General features: G+C 35.0%; 3 protein-coding genes and 1 pseudogene across 3 annotated transcripts; 3 read left to right on the forward strand and 1 right to left on the reverse strand.

Moving 5' to 3' along the window:
* Window positions 1-1,479: 1,479 nt before the first annotated feature.
* LOC119639066 (vacuolar protein sorting-associated protein 45) lies at window positions 1,480-3,701 on the forward strand. Its single transcript, XM_038036250.1, has 3 exons — window positions 1,480-1,882; window positions 1,940-2,138; window positions 2,220-3,701. Exons 1-3 carry the CDS (start codon window positions 1,709-1,711, stop codon window positions 3,653-3,655), a joined length of 1,809 nt encoding a protein of 602 aa, XP_037892178.1. The 5' UTR covers window positions 1,480-1,708; the 3' UTR covers window positions 3,656-3,701.
* An 11-nt stretch (window positions 3,702-3,712) lies between these two features.
* LOC119639006 (zinc finger protein 616-like) lies at window positions 3,713-14,334 on the reverse strand. The gene is made up of 7 exons (XM_038036184.1): window positions 14,096-14,334; window positions 13,669-14,030; window positions 12,744-13,616; window positions 9,907-10,037; window positions 5,189-5,376; window positions 4,750-5,123; window positions 3,713-4,694 (listed from the first exon to the last, which is right to left on the reverse strand). The coding sequence occupies exons 1-7, from the start codon at window positions 14,270-14,272 to the stop codon at window positions 3,818-3,820; spliced, it is 2,982 nt and encodes a 993-aa protein (XP_037892112.1). The 5' UTR covers window positions 14,273-14,334; the 3' UTR covers window positions 3,713-3,817.
* LOC119639070 (5'-3' exonuclease PLD3-like) lies at window positions 5,521-7,189 on the forward strand. The gene has a single exon (XM_038036256.1). It carries the CDS (start codon window positions 5,729-5,731, stop codon window positions 7,139-7,141), a length of 1,413 nt encoding a protein of 470 aa, XP_037892184.1. The 5' UTR covers window positions 5,521-5,728; the 3' UTR covers window positions 7,142-7,189.
* Window positions 14,335-17,695: 3,361 nt separating the features above from the next.
* LOC119639007 overlaps window positions 17,696-22,330 on the forward strand; it is a 24,398-nt pseudogene continuing 19,763 nt past the window's right edge.

The raw sequence follows: 22,330 nt of genomic DNA on the forward strand, positions 1-22,330 counted from the left end.
GTAATAAATTTACATTTTTAAATTTTAATCTTAAGCAGTACGTAACATTTTGGCTTTACATTTTTCTTGTAGCTCTTTTTTCTGAGCAACTACAACAGCACTTCGCTCGTCCAGAAAATTTGCATAGTCTTCAGCCTTAAGTGCACGCACAATTTGAATCCCGCAAGTACGAGCTATCCCCACTATCCCAGTGGCCGCACCGAACAACAACCTAGTGAGACAGTTTTCTTTTTTAAGACTGCTCATCGCATGTTATCTAATACTAATAGCATTAAATTGATTATACGTGCTAATCAGAAATGCGCACCAGTCTTGCGTAAAATTCAAATATGGGGCTTACCAGCTCGTTCTTTAGATACGGTTGATCGTGAATTGGTGAAAAGCATTTGGAATGAAATAACCAACCCTTACGATCCTTTAGAACGTCAGAGAATCGCCGAAGAAGTGGGTCAACGATCTCCGTCACGTTGTGTACCCGAATTGAATAAAGAATCAACATTACAAATACCAGAAGAATTCCTTGATGCAATTACTTGGGAATTAATGGTAAGTACGGAATATGACTTTTTTAAACGAAAAAATACACAGAGAGAAAGAGAGAAGGAGAGAAAAGCTTAAAAATTAAATAGGCGAAAAATAGTCTTAGAGTGGCATAGCGTGTACTATGCACGTATATATATGTTCGTCAACATGATTTGATAAATAACTAACACTACGAGAGCACTTTATATAGGTGTGACATGTTGAAAGGTGAATGCCAGTGTGACAGAGTGCTACATCTCATCCCCTTTAAAATGTATATTAAGATTAGATCAACATTTTCGTTTTGCTCTCCGTATCATTAACCCCATCGCATTCACTAATTGGGTTTTGCTCCCATGGGTTTGTGTAGTTACTATGGCTTAATTTAGATTACTCTTGCAATACTGTTGCCCAACAAAGCTTGGCTTACTGTAAAGTGTTTGTGTTGCTTTTAGTGGCGGCATATTTCTAGCTATTTAAATGGTTATGAGTTGCAACATCAAATAGGCAATGCTGAATCGATCACGCCGTGTCCGTGATAAAGATTCTTTAGTAAGCTAGTGCATATTTTCCAGTCTTTGCGGTAATTGATCTTCAATCTGTATATATATTGTTTGTACATTTCTTTATACATATATATTTGTTTTAAATAAAGCTCAGATCAGTTGCTTTTTGTTTTTCGTCTCAACTTTAACGAATCAATGACATAATTCGCCGTGCTAATTGAGAGAAATTCGGGTGAATGCGAAGTCCTTTTTCTCAAACTTAATAATTATAGAGATTGCTTTAGGGTTATAATACTTTGCTACATTTTTTCTTTAAATTTCCTAATTTTAATTAAATTAATTTTTTATTATTGTTTGCGTGTTCAACGTCCGCTACGACATACTAGTATTTATGTCATATTAACCGAATAAGTGAACTAGATATGCATACTTTTATATGACGTTAGCGAAAATCTAATAAGTTGATAACACCGAAAAGATTGAACGCAGAAATATAACTCGACTAATTGATTCGCTGAATTTCGATAATATAATTTTTTTAATGTTAATATTTATTATCTGTTTGTTTTTAATTCATAGTTTTTCAAGCAATTTTTTCTTCACTTTATTCGATTTCGTCTACTTTTATTGCACACTCAATAAAGTAACAAATTTTTACAAAATTCTGATATGGCAGCTTTATGTCTACGGTGCAAGAAATAAAGTGCATTTTTATAAAAAAAGTTAATTTAATTGTACAGAGGCTACTCCAAAAAGTAACCATGAATTTAATAAACGGTATTAGACTGTACATTGAAAAAATGTGTAGTGAGTCAGGACCAGGCATGAAAAACATGTTACTGGATCGAGAGACTGTAAGTCTGTTCAATTCTGCTTTCATTAAAAAATTTAAAAATTTTCCATTTCTGTAGACTAGCATTATATCAATGGCTTTTAGTCAGTCGGATATGCTGCAACGCGAGGTGTATTTATTTGAACGCCTGGATTCTGGGCGTTCTAATGAGCGCATGAAATATCTCAAATGTATAGTTTTTATTAGACCAACCAAACAAAACATTCAACTTCTAGCAAACGAATTACGTAGTCCCAAATATGGTTCATATTATATATGTAAGTTCCATTACATATATAATTAATAAATTAAATATTACATTAAAACATATATTTATTATTTACATATGTATATAATAGATTTTAGTAATATCATACCACGTACTGATATCAAATTTCTGGCTGAATGTGATGAGAGCGAATCTGTAAGGGAGGTGAAGGAGTTTTATGCTGATTATTTAAGTGTGAATCCCAATTTATTTTCTTTAAATATACCAAAATCCATGCAGCGTTTAAATTGGCTTCCAGAAGCTTTAACTCGTTCTGTACAAGGTATTATTGGTGTATTGCTAACGTTGAGATTAAATCCTGTAATACGCTATCGAGCTGGATCGTCGGTAGCGCAAAATTTGGCCAAACAAATATTTGAGCAAATCACTAAAGACTCCACACTTTTTGAATTTCGACAACAAGAAAATGGAGCAGCTCCACCTCTGCTCTTATTACTCGACCGTCGTGATGATCCGGTCACGCCTTTACTACATCAGTGGACTTATCAAGCTATGGTTCATGAGCTACTAACAATACGAAATAACAGACTAGATTTGTCTAATATTCAAGGCGTACCTAATGATTTTAAAGAATTGGTTTTATCCGGTGAGCAAGATGAATTCTATAGTAAGAATATGTATGCAAACTTCGGTGAGATAGGCTCAACCATTAAAAGTTTAATGGAGGAGTTTCAGCGTAAGGCCAAGGATCACAAGAAGGTCGAAAGTATAGCTGATATGAAAAATTTTATTGAATCATATCCGCAGTTCAAGAAAATGTCAGGCACTGTTCAGAAACATTTATGCATAATGGGTGAGTTGTCTAATTTAACCAGCAAACGTAATCTGTTTGAAGTTTCTGAATTGGAACAAGAAATAGCTTGTAAGGCCGAGCACTCCGCTCAGCTGCAACGTATTAAGAAAATTATTGCAGATGAAAGAATAGCTATTAATGATGCCGTAAAATTAGTAGTTCTGTATGCTTTGCGATATGAACGTCACGCGAATTGCGACACTTCGGGCCTATTGCAAATAATCAAAATGCGAAGCGACCAAGCTCACATAATACCTAGTTTGATTGAATACGCTGGTACTCATGTACGGCAAGGAGAGGTATTTAGTTTGGTACGCATAACAGATGCTGTAAAATTGACACGGAATCTAATTAAGGGATTGAAGGGCGTAGAAAATGTTTTTACTCAGCATACGCCACTACTGAAGGAAACTTTAGAAGATATTTTTAAAGGCCGTGAATTAGATCCATTATATCCGGCCATTAATTCAGAATTAGTGCCATTTCGGCGACCACCTCAAGAAGTTGTAGTTTTTATTATAGGGGGAACTACTTATGAGGAAGCTTTGGCAGTTCATCAGCTGAACAATAACGGCTATCGTGTCATCCTGGGAGGAACTACTATACATAATTCGCAAAGTTTCATCGACGAAGCATTAGCTGCAACAGAAGGCTTGCAATTCAAGCATACGAAGTCTATGATGAAATATTATGCAACTTCCGAAAATTTTTAGATATATTATTGTGCAAGCGATACAAATATATTACTTCAGAATGTTATTGTTGAGCATTTATTTACTTGGAGAATATATTTAAAAAATGACTTATCATAATAATCAATTGTAGGTCAGAGTGAAATAACAACCCCTCATATTTTCAAATTTGAATTTCCTTCATTAGTCGTTTTCATTTGGCACACTCTGCGTACTTAGAGATTTTGCTAATGAAAGCTTGTCATCGCCAAATTTGCTAGCGAATGAATCCCGTCCTAAATGTATTTGCATGTGAGTTTTCAACACGCAGGAATATTTAAATGATTTTTCACATTCGCTACACTTATAACGTCGTAAATCAGAATGAACTCGCATGTGCCTGCGCAATTTATCTTTACGATTAAATGATTTACCACATTCGGAACAAGTATGTGGTTTTTCGTCGCTATGCGTTACCAAATGATATTTTAAATTTACTAAACTTTTGAAAGTTTTTTCACAGAATTCACATTTGTATGGTCTATCATCAGTATGTATACGGACATGTGTGCTTAACGTGCTCTTTCTGCCAAATGACTGACCGCAAAACGTGCATAAATAGGTCCGAACTAATCCCTTTTTAGTTTTACGGGCTGACTTTGGGTTTTTAATGATGTTCTCACCATTAATGTGTACTTGCTTAACGTGTCTTTGCAAATCGCCTTTGCGACTGTATCGCTTAGGACATAAGGTACAACAGAAACTGCCTTTAAAAACAGTGATAGGCTTAAAATATTTATCTACAGTTTCCGGACCATGCATGTTTCTTAAATGAACCTTAATTGCTGACGTGCGGCTAGTTTTAAAATTGCATAATGCACAAGGTATCTTTTGTTCGTCTGGCATATGAGTGTATGTTTTATGTTTTTTCAAAGCTGCTGCATTCTCGTACACTTTATCGCAAACATCGCAACGCACGGCCAATGCTTTAAGCGGCAAATTGAATTCTTCTGCTACATCATCTTCAACGGCCGACGAGACGTCGGTAGCATCACTGCTTATATTTTCCACACGGCAATTACTAATAAAAACCTCATGATTGCAGGTTATGTTTTTAATCAGTTGCAATTATTTACCTTAACGTATTTTTGTCCATTGTCTTGGCTCTATTAAGTTTTACGTTAGTCGTAAAGGAACGATCAGCTTTTTCGGTCTCACTCCATAAAATTTCCGTTACTTCTGGTTCTGTTTTAATTTGCACTTCCACTAGTTCTAGCAAATGTTGTTGTGGTGTTTCGTTTTCATCAGGATCTGCCTTAATTTGTACATCATTAAGTAAAGGCAAATCAATGGGAATTTCTTTCAAGCAGTTTTGAGTTGTAAGACTGCATAAAATAAATTCTTCATGTCGCTTACGTGCTAGTATTACAAACTTATGAATTCTCTTTAGCAAACTGGCGCATTTTTTGCATATTTTTTGCGGCAGTTGATCTTCTAAAACAGAAGTACACTAAGCATTCAATAACAGGATTAGGTCTAATGTTTTCACAAAACATTGTGTATGTTAAAACTTACATCCAATTGTAATATATCCTTCAATAGCTCGCCGTAAGTTTTTGAATGATTATCAACTTCGTTAATTTCTTGTTGCAAGGACAGATAACTTGATGCAGTTTTTATACATGTGCGGCATCTTGTATCCTTAGTTTTAATTTTGCTTGGGCTGACGGAACCTGTAGACATAGTGTCCATTGCAATAATCCCTAATTTTTAGCACACAAAACAAATTATTGTCTTCTTCTTTTTATTCTTTTGAACGTAAAAAATTACTGAGCTGCTGACATTTGGTATTACAAAATGAAAATGCATTACAAAACTACAGTAAAAAGAAGAAAACTATGCTAAGCATTCCTTTCCTATGTGACAATAGCTGTCTAAATCGAAATTAGATAATTAAGTGTCGAATTATATACGCACCAGCAAGGGATTCAATTTGGAATATTTCATATGTAGATGCTGCAATGGCTGAAGGACTAAACTAATGCCAACAATTTTTTGTTGAAATCAATAAAGTGTACGCCTTCCTTTTTTCGATGTGTGTTTACAATATCAAATATGAAGATGAAATATCCTAAAGTACAGCATACCGAGCGGGCGTACTTCCAAATCCCTCTTGAATATTTAACAACGACATCGGTCAGATCTTCTACATGGTGGCATCGAGCCTGCTGTTTTATAATCTTCATTACAAGCGGATTAGTTATCTATAGTATATTTCGTAATGGTGTTGTTAAGAATGAATACGCCTTTAACGGGCAATGTAGTCTTCAATTGGTGGAAAGCATTCCTGACGGCCTAAATTACAGTGAAAATAGTCCAAAGTTTTTATCAACGTATAATGCCTGGAAAATCCTAATAAATTTCACCGAAGAGTCGTTAAATATCGGTTCTTTTTATTGGACAATGTTAGGATCGGACGTCGTTGACCATCCTTCAGCTATATTAGGGGAAAATATATATGAAGCTATTAAAGCAAAAGGAGCGAATCGTGACATTACAATTCGTATCGCACAAAGCGAGCCGACAGCCATTTCAAACAATTCAGATACTGAAATATTGCAACAAATAGGAGCAGCTGAAGTGCGTTCCGTCAACTTTACTCGTTTGTTAGACGGAGGAGTCTTACATACAAAATTATGGGTTGTAGATAATAAGCATTTTTATCTGGGAAGTGCGAATATGGATTGGAGATCTTTGACCCAAGTTAAAGAGTTAGGCGTCCTTGGTATAAATTGCAAAACATTATCTGAAGACTTTATGAAAATCTTTAATGAATATTGGTATCTTGGTAATCAAACAGCCAATATTCCTAAGAAATGGCCGAAGGAATATTCCACGAATTTCAATTTTGCTAACCCTATAATTGTGAATAGTAGTGGAAATAATTTGCACGCAGTGGTTTCGAGCTCTCCACCGCCGTTGACATCGGCCGGTCGGGTGGATGATTTGGAATGCATATTGAAAACCATAAATGATGCAAAATCTTTTGTGTATGTCGCAGTGATGGACTACTATCCGCTTATAATGTATACCGAAAACATGAGATATTGGCCTTTTATCGATGATGCTTTGAGAAAAGTGGCTATTGAAAATAAAGTAAAAATAAAATTACTTATTTCTTGGTGGCGTTATTCAAGTAAATCTGAAAACTATTTTCTGAAATCTTTAACTGATCTAACCAAATCCCTGAAAGGCGTCGATATACAGGTACGCCGATTTATTGTACCTATAAACCAAGATCAATTGAAAATACCACACAGCCGAGTTAATCACAATAAGTACATGGTTACTGACAATGCGGCATATATTGGAACATCAAATTGGTCTGGAGACTACTTTACAGATACGGCGGGTATTGGCTTGTACCTGCAAGCAGTTAACAATAGTACGTCCGCCGCAGGTATAAGAGAACAGCTCTTAAGTGTCTTTAGCAGGGATTGGTATAGTCCTTACGCTGGCAACACATGAATACATATACATCTACGCATAGATCTGTATGTATATATATTTATATTTTCCGTTTGATACCAATTATTTTTCTTATAAATTTCGGCTTTTAAATAAAAAATTATAACTAAAAGGTGAAATCAGATATTATTATTATTATTATTTTAATTTTAGACTAATGAAATGAATTCTTAGACTAAAAAAAAGACATTTGAGCACTAGCAACACAGGCTATCGACTCTAATTATAAAAAAGAATAATAAAATGTACATTAGATAAGGAGTTTAGTAGTATTAATAAAGTAATGTATAGAATTGATATTCTGTTCTGAAGCTGATTGTAGAATGTTCAAAGGGTTAATCGTTCCAAATGCAATACTTCTAGCCAAGGAAAAGTTGAGGCAGTCGCAGAGAATGTGCTTTATAGTAAGAGTTTGTCCACAACTGCAGATTGGGGAGGAAGACTTCTTCAAGATCCATTGGTGAGTTGTGATAGTCTGACCAAGGCGGATTCTCGAAAATGTTTGGATTTTGGTTTTCTTAACGTTTGTTGGATATAGATGTGGAATTAATTGAGGGTTAATGGAAGAGAAGTGTTGATGATGGTATTGTAGATTTTCTTCAGCAATTTTCTCTTTAACTTTTCTCCCAATGTATCTTTGAAGATCCAACTTTTCCATGACATCATCTTGAAGAAGTTTTCCTCCCCAATCTGCAGTTGTGGACAAACTCTAACTATAAAGCACATTCTCTGCGACTGCCTTAAGTTTTCCTTGGCTAGAAGTATTGCATTTGGAGCGACTAACCCTTTGGACATTCTAAAATCAGCTTCAGAACTGAATATATATATTACTTTATTAATACTACTAAGCTCATTATCTAATGTACATTTATTTATATTGGAGCCGATAGGCTGTGCTGCTAGTGCTCAATGTCTTTTTTTTAGTCTAAGAATTTATTTCGTTAGTCTAAAATTGTAATAATAATAATAATAATACTTTGGTGTACGCTGCTGCAATCACGACAATGCACCTGTTTGTTTTCAAGATACATAGAAGAGACTAGCGGGAAAGAAACCATAGGTACAAACCTGGGGAAAACGGCTACAATGTAAAGTAAATCAGTTACACGTCAAACTAGGAAGACTCACAGCCAAAAAAGAAAGTCAAAGAAAAATCTTCTTAAAAATACTTAAGGCGAACATAGGCGATTAAATTACAGAAGGTGAAGTGCTGCTACAGAAAAAAAAAAAACAGCAAAAAATTATGACGTTGGCAAAAAGACTGAGGGGATATAAGAAAAGCATGAAGAGAAAACAACAAAATAATGAATTTAGTGGAAATGAAAAAGCCTTCTACCAGAAATTAGATAACGTCCCCCATGATAGCCATCTTGTTATAGCTAACATGAAGCAGTATTGGGAGAAAGTGTGGACCGCCCGAGAAAGCTACAACAAACGATCAATATGGATCAAAGAGGAACAAAAAGACACTCAATTTTTACAAAAACTGGCGTTTATTAGAAGAACAAAAAGGCGAATCAAAGTAGCTGTGAGCAATATCCAAAATGTGAAAGCAACCGGTCTTGACGAAATATATAATGTGAAGAAATTTGTAGCGATACACGAACTTGTCAAATGCTATGTCTAGCTGGGACATGTACTACAAAAGAATTATTTGCATTTTATTTCCAAAATAAAAAGATCCGAGGACCTGTCGGCTGATTACGTGTTTGTCGGTATTATATAAATTGCTCACAAAACTAGTCGCAAATAGTTCATATGCTCACTGCATGGGAAACGATCTAATAAGTGAACAGAAAGGATGTAGAAAAGAAACGCAAGGATGCAAGGAGCAAATTATAAGTAACGTAAACGTAGTCGTTCAAGCTATACATAAGCACAGGAATTTGAGTACGTTGACTAGAAGAAAGCATCTAACTTAATACCGCATGAGCACTTAATCGGCTTCTTGCGAATATACAAAGTCAGTCACATAGTAATTGAGTTTTTAGAACACATTGGAGGCGGACGGAATGTCAGTCTGCGTACTGACTGCAAACAAGTGACCGAATCTCAATCCAAACGGATGAAAATGGATGAATTTTATTGAACCTTTTTTTTTAAGAAATAACTTTCTGTCTAAAAGCTTAAAAAGCTGCAACGGATAACTCATAATAATGAGTTCTGCTTGCGTTCGAAAAATATTTTTTTTTTATTTTATATACGTACAGATGAAGCATTCGTTATTGTAGGTTATACATTTTAATAAAAACATGCGCATCTTTTGAGTATGACTGGCTAGTCGTGCATTGTTGGCAAACCGTATTTCATATAGTTTGGGTTTGCAAGGGCCCTCATATTTATTAGATACAGCTTGTTCTAGTTCAATGTACGCTTTAGATAATGCTTTCAACGGTGAAATGGATGCAAAGATCATTGCGGGCGCCAACTTATGTTTACTTTCTGTTGTCACATTGCAATTTGTTCGGTAAATCTTCATAATCGCAGAAAGCGTATTCAGAATTACCATTTCCAATTACCTGTGGAAGATTTGGTGTGTTGGCTAATGATGGTTATGGAAAACCTTTTGATAAGACTGCATCGATCTAAAGCTATTAACTGCTTATTCTTGCAAGGAAAACGTGATGCTAAACGCGTGTATGACAGTGTAGTTTAGTCGAAAACCAATTGAAAACCAAATCACTTATCCTTCCGCAAAATTGCAGGAGAAATTGCTGAGGGAAATTTATGATGAAATTGATATGTGTGCAGACGATTTAAGTTACTTGGAGGCTCCCAGTATTGGCACGGTAGTCGGTGATCCAGAAGAATGCAAAGCCGTTGACAACGTTCCACACCCTTGTTGGTAGATTCTATTAAGTCAGGCATTGCTGAACCGGCTTTGGGTATATGTTCGCTGTTTAAATTTGCTTTATTTTTGAAACAGAAAAAATTCCACCTAATAATTCCACCTTGAAGGAGCTAAAATCAGAAATTTCTGCTTTAGATGAAGAGCGTCTAATAGTTGTCAAGGATGTAATGAATTTAGAAAAACCGTATATTAGAGTCAGTTCATTTGACTTCGGAGGCGCCAATGCTTATGTGTTGTGAAAGACTTTTGATAAAACCAAATCTAACTATGGAGTGCCTGATGACGACATTCCCCGTTTAATTACCTGGGCTGCATGGGCTGAAGAATCAGTCAATGTAATTTTAGATTCAATTGAAAAGAAACCTCTGGACGCGGAATTTATTGGTCTACTACACAACATACAAAACGAAGATGTGACAAGATTGGTGTTTCGAGGCTATCGAGTTTTCGCTAAAAATGGAAACACATTCGCCAAATCCCTTGTTAGATGTGTTCATCATTACTCTGGAATTAAAAGACCCATCGTAAGGGTATTCAGTGGGATGGGATCTCTTTATTCTAAATGGGATCATCTTTAATGGTTATATCTCAGTTTCGAAAACCTTTTGAACGCTGTCATAAGGCATTGGCATCAAAGGGACTCACATTGGCAAAAATCCCCGCTTCATCAGAAGCAACAATTTTTGAAAATATTTTGTATTGTTTCGTGGGTATTGAAGCCGTACAAATTGCCATTGTGAACCTTTTGCGATCTTTGAATATGAAGCCTGACTATATCATAGGCGTAATGGCATGCGGTTATGCTGACGGTGGATTTACAGCAGATCTTTTGTATAATACTTAATTATAAAGGTATATTCCTCTAACAGAGAGATGCAGCACAGAGTATTCAGCAAACAAAATGGAATGAAATTAGGTTGCAAAAAATGTAAGATATTAAACATCACGTACTTTATTACTTTAAGAGTAAACTGAACTCGACTGTCAATTTGTTTTAGTTGAGTTCCATGTATAAGTAGAATTAATAAATAAATCACGTCCGAAACTACATGATGTACAAGTTAAAATCTTAAGGACGTACTTTATATCGCAAAGAAGATGCTCTATCACAGAAGTGTTAGTGAAAGTAGATAAAAATTACACGCCCATTTTCTGCTTTATGAGTTTCGTGACTTAGTAATCTCATTTTATAACGATATTGAAGATATTGAAGAGTTTAATTTTGAGTATTGAGACGGACTATCAGGTTTGATGCGAAGTTGCAAGACCTGTGACATATGGTTTTCTCTTACGATTAGTGATCATTCACACACGGCTGTTATTTTTATTCCTGATATCGAGAATGGGTGGATGTAAAAGTATTTCGTCGTTCTGTATTTGTATGAAAAATTTGGTTCGGCTAAAGGAAGTTTTAGAGCTCCTTATCATATAACCGTTCCTGCGAACTACAAAAGGATCTAATTTTTAATATTTCATTGTGAATGTTGATTCATAGTAGCAAATTGGCAAAGAAATTTTAGAACTCTTAATCTTTGATCATTCCCACCAATTTTTTCGTTGATAATATGCCTTTTTGGCACCAGTAGATGAAAGCATAGAAAATAATTCTTTGCTCTTCACAAATATTTCGAGATTTCCGTCATTAGCAAGATTAAGCAGTCTTTATATCCTTTACTTGTACGTCGTTTCTGCTTCTCGTAACGATATTTTACGTTACTTTCGCTTTATGTTCAAGTAGTATTGAAAACCGTCGATTGATTTATTTCATTTTTTGAGCTAGATAGAGCTATAAGCTGATTATTGTAGGAAGAGTATTAATGTTTTTTTTTATATAAAACAACTTTTTAAGACTACAATTTATAATTTTTTCTCCTATTTTCATTTTTTAAAAAGGTGAGCCAACTCCGCCCCAATTAAAAATATTATGATAAATATGGACGTATCGAGTTGTCTCGTTCGAGGGATTTTTGCACTGCTTTCTTATGTAGCAAAAGAAAGTGTTTGTTTTACGACTTGCTTCACTATATTCTAAATGTAAGTTCAAGTTTTTGGTCTATTTTAGAGTTAGAGTCGTCACCACTAGCTTGATATTGCAAGTTGCGATTGTTTGCTTGTCTTATTTCAGTTTCAAACCTGATCTATGGCTGTCAACCAAGTATACTTTTATCAGTGTGCAAATTTCTATGACAATTATTGCAACTGTAAGTTTTCTAACAAGGATTAAGGACGATTTCTTTCAATCCACCCAGATGGATAATTTAATGATCGTGGCATTCTAATGCAGCATATTGTCTTTTTTTGGTGTTTGTTGCTTGCTTATCGCGAGGAATTTTTTAACTAAAGATCACAAATTAAACATCGACTACTCGTCTTATTCAAATTTAGCTTAAAGTAAATTCTACCTATTCACTTGCTTATGAAAGGAAACTCCACAGCATTGGCTCCAGCCAAGAGGTTTCTAATTTCAGAATAATAAATAACTTGGCGCACTTGTCACACGTACATGTCGTTAATACAGATCACTATCCAAATAATGTGTTTCCTTAAAACTACAAGTCTTGGTTTCTATTTTGAAAGAGTCCTTTTTATGTATATATATATATATATTTACTTCATATCTGATAGAATACACTTTAAAAAATGTATCTTACATTTAACTTAGTAAAAAAATTTGCACTCTGCTTGCCCTTTCTAGCAAACAGACATGTAGATCTTTAATGCATTATTTGAAATCCGAAAGTTCCTTATTGCTCGTGGCCATTTGTCACGCAATGTACATTTAGAGATGTTCTTAATGAGAAGCTTTCTCCACAAGTTTTACAAGCAAATGGAGTTTGTCCCGTGTGAATGTGCATATGAGTTTTAAGCACGCACGAATATTTAAATGATTTTTCACATTCGCTACACTTATAAGGTCGTAACTCAGAATGAACGCGCATGTGCGTGCGTAACTTGTCTTTACGTTTAAATGATTTGCCACATTCGGAACAAGTATGTGGTTTTTCATCGCTATGTGTTACCAGATGATATTTTAAAGTTTCTGAACTTCGAAAAGCTTTCTCGCAAAACTCGCATTTAAAAGGCCTATCGCCCGTATGAGTGCGAACATGTATACTCAAATTGCCCTTTTCAGCAAACGATTGACCACAAAAAGTGCATAAATATGTTTGATTTGATCTTTTTTTGGATTTCTGGCTCGATTTTGGTTTCTTTACTAAATTCTCACCATTAACGTGTACTTTTTTGATATGCCTTTGCAGATCATCCTTGCGACTATATCGTTTAGGACATGAAGTACAGCAAAAGCTTCCTTTAAAGACTCTGCGAGGTTTAAAGTATTTATCTACGGTCTCTGGACCATGAATAGTTCTTAAATGTACTTTAATTGCTGACGTACGGCTAGTTTTAAAGTTACATAACGCGCAAGGTATCTTTTGTTCGTCTGGCATATGAGTGTATGTTTTATGTTTCTTCAAAGCGACCGCATTGTCGTATACTTTATCACAAACATCACAACGCACGGCCAATGATTTTTGAGGTAAACTAAAGACTTCTGCCACATCATCGTCAGCAGCCGAGGAGACGTCAGTAGCGTCATTGCTCAAATTTTCCAAGTCGAAATTACTAAAAAAGATGTGTTCGAAAGCAATGGCTTAAATCGCTTTTGTAAATTTACCTTAAGGTATTTTCCTCTGTTACATTAGCGTTATTAAGATTTGTGAATGTATTAAGCGAAGCTACAGGTCGTTCATTTGTACTATGTAAAGATTCTATAAACACTGGTTCTGTTTTAATATGCACTTCCACGAGCTCCAATAAGGTATGTTCAGGTTCTGCTTTAATCTGAATTTCCTTTAGCTGAAGCAGATCAATAGGCATCTCTTGTAAACAATCCTCAGTTTTAATATCGTTTATACATCGTAAAAGTTCCTCATGTCGCTTACGTGCTTCTGAGACAAATATGTGGACTTTCTTCAACAAACTGGCACATTTTTTGCAAATTTTTTGAGGGAGTTGGTCCTCTAAAACAGAAGTATACTAAGCGTCCAATAACAGCATTAGCACTAAAGTTTTCACAATATATTATATTTTTTAAAACTTACATCTAATTGCAACAAATCCTTCAATAGCTCACCGTATGTTTTTGACTGAGTATCTAAATTGTTAATAGTTTGTTTTAAAGGCTGATAACTTGCTGCAGCCTTTATGCATGCACGGCATCTTACATCTTCAGGTGTAGTAACGCAAGAAATACGGGAATTAACAGAAATCATGTCCATCCTGACAGATTTGAAATAACTTGGATTGAATTTTCTTTTAGGCTTTACTTGTTAATTAACACAAAAATCAAGTTAATATCTTCTTCTTTTTTGCGTTTGAAACTAAAAATTAAATCAACTGTTAACACTTAATGCTACAACACACGATGCTGCGTTGTTCTTATTTTCGGGATTGGACTTCAACTTTGCTGACTTTTTACTAGACATATAGGAATTGGTAAATCGTGTTTATTTTAATTTCCATTTATTTTAAATTTTGAAATTATTTATCTAATTTATGTTCATTGTTTATTAATTTAGGTTTTTTTCTTGTTGTACCATTTAAAATTTTAATTTATATTTTACATTAATTTATAGAAAATGAAAAGCGAACAATAAAGACGATTTATTCGCAATTTTAAATATATTTGTTCAGTCTAAACATTTAAGAAATTCTTTTGCTTTGTTTTATTATGTCCGCGAAGTCCTCCTTGGTCCTTCTTTTAAAACCATTTTTCTTTATTCTTTATGTCATAAATCAATCAAAAATTTAAGTCGCCCTTACATTAATTTTCTTAGCATCGTTTTTCATATAATTGTTGTTTACACCGTTTTTGCCCGAATTCCAAAAACCAATAAAGTTTTTTAAGGTTTTTTGATGTTGCCGTGGTCCCAAATGTTTTATAACATAATATGATAACATTCCGGGATATCTAAAAAACTGTTTGAAGAGCAGGTAGGCTTCGTCGTTCTTATGCCTCAAATATTTTAGCACTATAATGTAATCTAATAAAGTTGGTCAATAAGATAATGTTAAAAAAATCAATTTTTTTACACGCCTATCTCTGCCTACTTTTTCTTTCATTTTTTATATAATTTTCTTTTAATTATTTAAAAATGTTCTTTTTTATCTTTATTATGTTACCGTAATAAAATTATTCAGTGACGTACTTAAGAGTATTGTGCTGTTTTTTAAAGTCCGCAAATTCATGATCACACGCCAGAATATCAAAAACTCACAAAAACTCGCAAAACCAATGTGGCGTATATATAATTAACGGGTTATTTTGGTCAAAAACAGGGATGAAACTGTATTTAAAAATTTTCTTTACGACTTTATTAAAAGATCCTTTCAGCTGGTTCGTCCCTAGGTAATTTGTAAAAATAATGAAACAAAACTATGGGGCTCTCAGTATAGTCAAGATGTTCCGTTTTGTTCTTTATTTAGAATTACATTATGCTGAGGTGGTCACGTTAGTGCAGGCAGGATGTCATTGTTTAGACTTATAGAAATTCAGAATATCGCGGTTGACTTTACTATGTATTCACTAACACATTGGCTGGGCGTGGTCACGAGTGATATTGCGGCTCGTTTTAAGTATTAGTTTCGCGATACTACTCGTCTCACTCGTTCTGTAAAAGAAAATTCATTGGACATCAGCAGTGGAGTTTGTAGTTTCATAAAGTTAGCAAGCTTTGGTAAATTCCAAGATGAACCTAATGTGGTGGTGTGTAAGCGACTGTAGTTAAGCTTACGATTTAGTGAATAGGGAACCGGAAAGTAAGATGCACTAGGTAGCATAGACTGGGATTGAAGAGTAAATTTTGGTAAGCAATGAAAACAGGATAAGAGGCATGCATTTATTCTAATGTCGATTGATTGGTAAAGTGTGGAACCTCTATTGGATTCATGCCAACTGGAAAATGCTACGACATTAATGAGTTATTAATAAATTTTTGATGTCGACACTTTGATTATGCTTACCTAATTGATTCTATACGTTACGTGCCACTTAACAACTAAATAACTTCATAAAAATAAATAAATACACTGTAAACATAATCAACAGGCGAGCGTTGAAACCGTTAACACCTTTATCCAATTGCCGTTGACGGAGCCAAACTTTTAGTAATGTCAGGCTTTCTTGCAAATCTTTGCGATTTTCATAAACTTCGCGTAATAACTTCTGAGCTTGCTCCATTGTTATATCAAATAATACAGTAGCATTATAGTGTTAAATGATGAGCATTCATAAGCAAATGAAACTCTTGTCAATGTATCATCATGACATCATCGAAAATTACTATTACATACCGAAATCTCTACAATTTGGAAAATTTGATAACACTGCAAAGTTTTATTGCGTCCTGCGTGGGTGTGCAAACGTAGAAATGCTAACTTGGATTGGTACCGTGATAGACCCGTGTCAAATTTTCTTGGATGGCTGGCTCCGCTGTAGGTCTACACCATTATAAACTTAACATTTACAATAATAATATTAATAAATAAATAAATATAAGCTCCGTTTATACATAATGTACTGTGAGGAATCAAAGTCGTCCCTCGTTTTGGCCTCACAGGCCAAAGGGGGAGTGATTCTAAGCGACTTAACACGGTTGTCAACATACTATGAAAGCAATTTTAAATCTTTTTTTACCCAGTTAAAGGAAATTTCTCATTGAAGCTTTTATTTTTAATTCTCTCAAATCAATCACCACCTTTTTTTTAATGAGTTTCCTCTGATACTACAAGAAAAAGTGCATTATATGAATTGGAATTTATGGGCGGTTTTATTATATTATCCTTTAAAAGCTTATAAACTTGGCTATCAATTTCATTCAGACGAGAATATGTGAATCTGTTGTTTTTTTGCATAAAAATAAGTTTTGTGACCCTTACAGATTTCGAGAACAGAAATGATTTTACTAATGTTTTTCATACAAATTCAAATGGCATGCTTTCTCCCTTTGTATTTTACTAGTGTTTTTCATACAAAAAAGACTGTCCACCAAATCTAGTCTTCAGAGAACTAATCGCAGAGAAAACTAATTTTTTGAAAATAGCGGTTGGCATCCTCTTTTTACAAACAGTTCGAAGAGTGAAGACATGTCCGCTACCTATGCAGTGCCAGATGCTACAGAGGGGACCACAAACCTTATTCATAAAGCTAAATTTAAAGCGGTTATCATCACAGATAGTTCACCACTCGTAAAACCTGTTCGCAACCCCTTGAATTTCAGCTGGAACACCATTAATAGAGTGGGGAATACTATTGCCGCATAAAACTTAAAATTTTTTGGCTACTAGGTCATAATAGGCTCTTTGGAAACGAGCGAGCGGATCTAACGACCAAATTCACAGCTTCCACACCTTTAATTATTGACGGCACATTGGGAAGGTTAAATTAAGTGTATATTAAGAAACAAATTAAAAAAAGTAACGAAAAAATCGACTGTCCTACCATCCACACTGTAGACATGTTAAGCCTAATCTCGTTTCATCTCTATATCCAATCAACGTAGGAAAAATCTAGATCAAAATTTTGCAAGAATCCGACTTGGAGATATCACTGCAACATAGATCCTAAAAAAATCTCCTGATGTGCGACCGATATTTACGATGGCAATGCAATGTGAGAGGAAAAATTTTAATCTCTACTCGAAATGGTGGCTGCTAACACGTACGAGAGCAAGAAGCAGGAAGCTAAATGTGCTACTTCGAAATTACTTAAGGTGAAATTCTTCTGATATGGATTTAAAGTAAGAGGGCATGCAAGCGTTTTAAAAAATACTGAAAAATTTAAAACAAAGCAGTTTTTGCTTAAGCGAACTAGAGGTGGAAAATAAATTTTATCTCAGCCACTTTTATGTGATTGTACATAGAAGCTTGGGGCGTTTAAAAAAACCGATTTCGTCCACAGTAAAATCTTGAGCTATACTCTTATAGAAGTAACTGGTATAAAATTTTTTTCCCACTTTTCACTTCAGTTAAATAAATCGTGTTTTTAACTTTGGTTATACGATTTCTTTTCGTTTTATCTGTTAGTAATTCACCTAAAATTGCGAAAATTCCTTAATACCGGCCCACTAATAAGAACCGAAAATATTGCCAATTTTATCCTACCCTACCAATTTACCGATACCAATTTACTAATTAATAATTTATGACCTTACCACGGTACGATAAAATTGATATTGATAAAGTGAATAGCGATAGGTATCGAACATAACTTTTTTACTTATTTTGCCTACAATCTCAAATATTAAGCATGCAAATAGTGATTGCCCTAACAATGTCTTGAAAAATGTATCAACAAATAATTAGTTTGTAGTGTGATCGCATACCGTCGTATGCATCCACTTTGAAGTGCGACAGAATTATGCTGAATTTGCATAATTCTGTAGCAAAAAAAAGTAAAACAAGAACTTTGTCGCACTTCAACTGGCTGGGTATTGCATTACGAAATGCAATACGATGCCAGGCGCCCTAATTAAAATAATTGATAACGTAGCATAAAATCACCTATAGATTTAAGTATAAGTAATGCACCTGGCAAATAAAGAATTTTAATTGCTATCAAACAATTCAATCAAAGCGTATTAACTCGCTGTTTTAATAAAGGCGTTCTATCCGCCTCGTAACTTTAATTAGGGACCGTCTCTTGCCGAGTTCTTTTGGCACTATATGAGACGGATAGATTTGGCGTTCTGCAGCCGAGCAGATTAGGGCCCTAAGGCAGTAAAACTACCTACACTTAGGGAAGGATTCATAGGGAATCCTCCCAAATACCCAACGCATTTTCTATCTCCACTACACATCGGCTGAGTATTAGCTTCTATCATTACAAGTTATCACGAAATTTCACTGACTTCGCCATTGACGCAATTCACAAATAGTTGCATAAAGCAAGGTACGTGCCCACAACAATTCACGTCGTGTTTCAACCAATGTGTACAGTGATCATAAAATGATAATTATTTCCATGCGCGTTCCATAGTACCCTCAGTCATTTTAGTTAACTGATGTAGTGCGACTTGCATTTCCTAATTCATCATATGTTTAATCCTTTGCTTTTTATGTTTTCATTCACAGGTTTATGCTGTTGTAGTATCACATGAGCAAATTTCTGGTGAGTTGTCTCCAGCAACTGTTAGCTACACAAGTGGATTCTTCCAAATACCTGTTATAGGGATATCATTACGCGATGCTGCTTCTTCGGATAAAAATATTCATGTATCTTTTCTACGTACAGTAACGCCTTATTATCATCAAGGTGATGTCTGGCTTGAGATCACTTTGGTTAAACAAACGTCAGCAAAAATATAATTTTTATTACTTTACATTCGCATACTTGAAATGCTCTATTTCAGGTCATCATTACCCATAGTTCGGACACCGCCTGCGTTAACAAATTTCTTATTGCTGTTACTCCGATTAGTCGCCTTTTTTATTCCATCGACTTTAACATTTTTATCATATTTATTACTTACAAATTTAACGTCAATTATATCTTTATAGGCCAACGCCTGGGCACTAGCGCAATTAAAGTTTGTTTTAATATCATACACATTATCTAATTCAATCCGAAAGTAAGTGGGGTGCATATATTTTAAAGTACCAAGTAAAAGCTCCTTACTAGTTTCGATCAGAAGCAGCTGCCCATTGTAGAGAAATTCAAGTCGTTCCTTTGGAAAACTCATTTTACTTTATTTAACAGTGCGCGAGCTTCCTTATTAAACAAAACCAAATTAAAATTTTTTTAACAATAAATCACATTTAAAGGGTCGTTCACCGGTATGTTTCCTAGAGTGTATTTGCAAACTGCTATACGTGGTAACCGATTGCCCGCAAAAGTTACACAAATGAAAGTCTTTCCGTTTTTCTACATTTCCGAGAAGTTTTTGTTTTTAACTCTCGAACCATTAACGTGTTTTTCTTAACGTGTTCTTGTAGATCGTCTTTACGACAATACTTTCATGAGCACAAATCGCAGCCAAAATTTCTTACGCTATCTTTTTCTGGTTTAATATACTTTTCCACGCATTCGGGCCCGTGTATAGTGGTCAAGTGAACTTTTAAGGAAGATATTCGACTTGTTTTAATCCACACACAGCACAACGTAACTTTTTCTCATCAGTCATATGGGCATATGTTTTGTGGGTAGCAAAAGCCTTATAATTTATATAAATTTTATCACACAAATCGCAACGTACAGCTAAGTGCCGCTGGATCGATCCTTTGTTACCGTTAATTTCTTTAGTATCTTCCCCATCAGCAATAGCTAAGTGGCATTCTTGATTATCATCACTTTGTTGGGAATTATTCACAATATTTTTCTTGATATTATTACCTAAGACTCGGGAGCTGTCAACCGGTAGATGCATTTTCATAAAATCAGAGTTTGCTAAATAACAAATTTCTCAACTAATACCTTTTCGCCTCCCCGTTATGTTCAAATTTTACAATCACGTCGCTTAGTGAGTGTTCATCAGTGTTTTTAGTTTTTCCTCCTTTTTTGACCTTTGCATTCGACTCTTCAAGTTTTACTCCGGTTTCTACGGATTCAGAATTTAGCAGATTTGTAGAGGGCTGCGGCTCTGTCTTCATGTCTACTATTAAAACATTTTTTAATAAATTTGCACACTTAATACACAACCGTTGAGGCATAATATTTGCTGTCTCCATAGCAAGCTAACGGAAAAATTAAAAGAAAATTAATGACATACGCAATCAGTGAGGGAAGACGTACATTATTTTTTAATAAATTACTTAGAAGTTCCCCGTAAGCTTTTGGCGGGCCCGTATTCAAAGGTATAGAGTCATGTAAGGAATAGCGGCCAGGTTTCGCTCGTACGAAACCACATGTGCGGCATATATGATCAATTTCCTTGGGTTGCATAGACAATAAGGATGATTCCATTTCCTCTTCTCAATTTTATAGTTTGAAATTAATTAAAAGAGTAGGCTTATTAACACTGCAATGTAAATAGAAAAATAACAGAATTCACAGCTAAAGTTTATTAATTGATTGATTTGTTTTTACTTACCCAAACATAATAACCCCCATGTAATCGATATGAAAAGTTTTGCCATATATGAAATTTTTTATTTAGAAAGTGTCCCAGCCTACAAAGGTTTCGAAATTGACGCTTTAGTTGCTATTATGAAAAAATCTTTCAATGTAAATAAGCATTGAATGAACCTATGCAAAGAAGCAAGTGCAAAAACCCTCATATTGAACCGTAACTTATCAAGCAAGACAGAAGCTTATGCGTCTTCAGTAATCAGCGTAAATTTGTTTAGCACGTTATTCTGGAAGGCTCCACTCGCCCAAAGGACATAAAAACACTCTGATGTACAATGAGACTCTTCCCTATTTCCAGAGTATAAGTAGAGAAGACTCTTTAAGGAAGTTAATGCGCAACACAGTTGGAATCCTGAAGAACGTTTGGAATTTAAAGTATTTTTATATATTATTGATTGTAAACAAGTCGCTAAAAACGATTGAGGAGAGTGGGAAATACGTTTCTACTTTCAGGGTATTGATATGTTGTCTCAAAATATACAGCATCACATGCAGTTATGAATTTGATCCTGCAATCATACTTGCTATAACTCCATTAGTTTTCAAATAGTTAGTTTTCAGGAATAAAAGGGCTGTGCAGTTCTGTATCCATTAATGCTAAAAGCGGAGGAATTGGCGAGGACGAACGCTGAAAGAACTAGTATAGGCACTCAGCTGCAAAAGTGTTTATATATTGTAACGAGTTTTCTTGGGCGAGGTATAACTCAGTCACTCCAAGGTTCGTTGCAAGAAATTTTGAATAAAAATCGGGATCTTCGGGGGGGAATGGTGTACAATTTCCTTGATTTATTAGTTCCTTTTTACGGTAGAAAAGTACAGCGATGGGTAGAAGCTGGCTATGGCAAGGAACCAGCGAGGTGACCCGACTTCTGGTGTGGCTTGCACGTGATGAGAGATTAACTTCTTATATTATCAACAAAAATTTTCCTTTTGGATTATCGCGACGCGCTACAGAGAACGGAAACGTTGCCAGTGTCATAGCGGTCTTGGCTCGCAGGGCCAGCGGTTCGTCCCTGATTGGTGTGTGAGTGTAAAAAAACGTCTCTCAGTTCTTCAGGGATGGCGATTAAAGCTGAACCAGCTCATCCCCTATCCGTTTAGTCAAGTGTTCTGAAAGTCCTTCAGGGATGGCGATTAAAGCTGAACCAGCTCATCTCCTATCCGTTAAGTCAAATGTCCTGAAAGTCCTTCAGGGATGGCGATTAAAGCTGAA

This window comes from Glossina fuscipes, unplaced genomic scaffold, assembly GCF_014805625.2.
Source record: "Glossina fuscipes isolate IAEA_lab_2018 unplaced genomic scaffold, Yale_Gfus_2 111, whole genome shotgun sequence".
In the NCBI taxonomy this organism is placed as follows: Eukaryota; Metazoa; Arthropoda; class Insecta; order Diptera; family Glossinidae; genus Glossina; species Glossina fuscipes.

What these genes read in the sequence shown, in the direction of transcription:
- LOC119639006 (XM_038036184.1), bottom strand. Translation starts at nt 14,272, where the DNA reads ATGGACATGATTTCTGTTAATTCCCGTATTTCTTGCGTTACTACACCT. An exon ending in AGGATATATTACAATTGGAT is followed by an intron (nt 5,124 to 5,188) that starts GTAAGTTTTAAC and finishes TTGAATGCTTAG; the next exon opens with TGTACTTCTGTTTTAGAAGA. An exon ending in ATGGACAAAAATACGTTAAG is followed by an intron (nt 4,695 to 4,749) that starts GTAAATAATTGC and finishes GGTTTTTATTAG; the next exon opens with TAATTGCCGTGTGGAAAATA.
- LOC119639066 (XM_038036250.1), top strand. Translation starts at nt 1,709, where the DNA reads ATGTCTACGGTGCAAGAAATAAAGTGCATTTTTATAAAAAAAGTTAAT. An exon ending in TGTTACTGGATCGAGAGACT is followed by an intron (nt 1,883 to 1,939) that starts GTAAGTCTGTTC and finishes CCATTTCTGTAG; the next exon opens with ACTAGCATTATATCAATGGC. An exon ending in ATATGGTTCATATTATATAT is followed by an intron (nt 2,139 to 2,219) that starts GTAAGTTCCATT and finishes TGTATATAATAG; the next exon opens with ATTTTAGTAATATCATACCA.
- LOC119639070 (XM_038036256.1), top strand. Translation starts at nt 5,729, where the DNA reads ATGAAGATGAAATATCCTAAAGTACAGCATACCGAGCGGGCGTACTTC.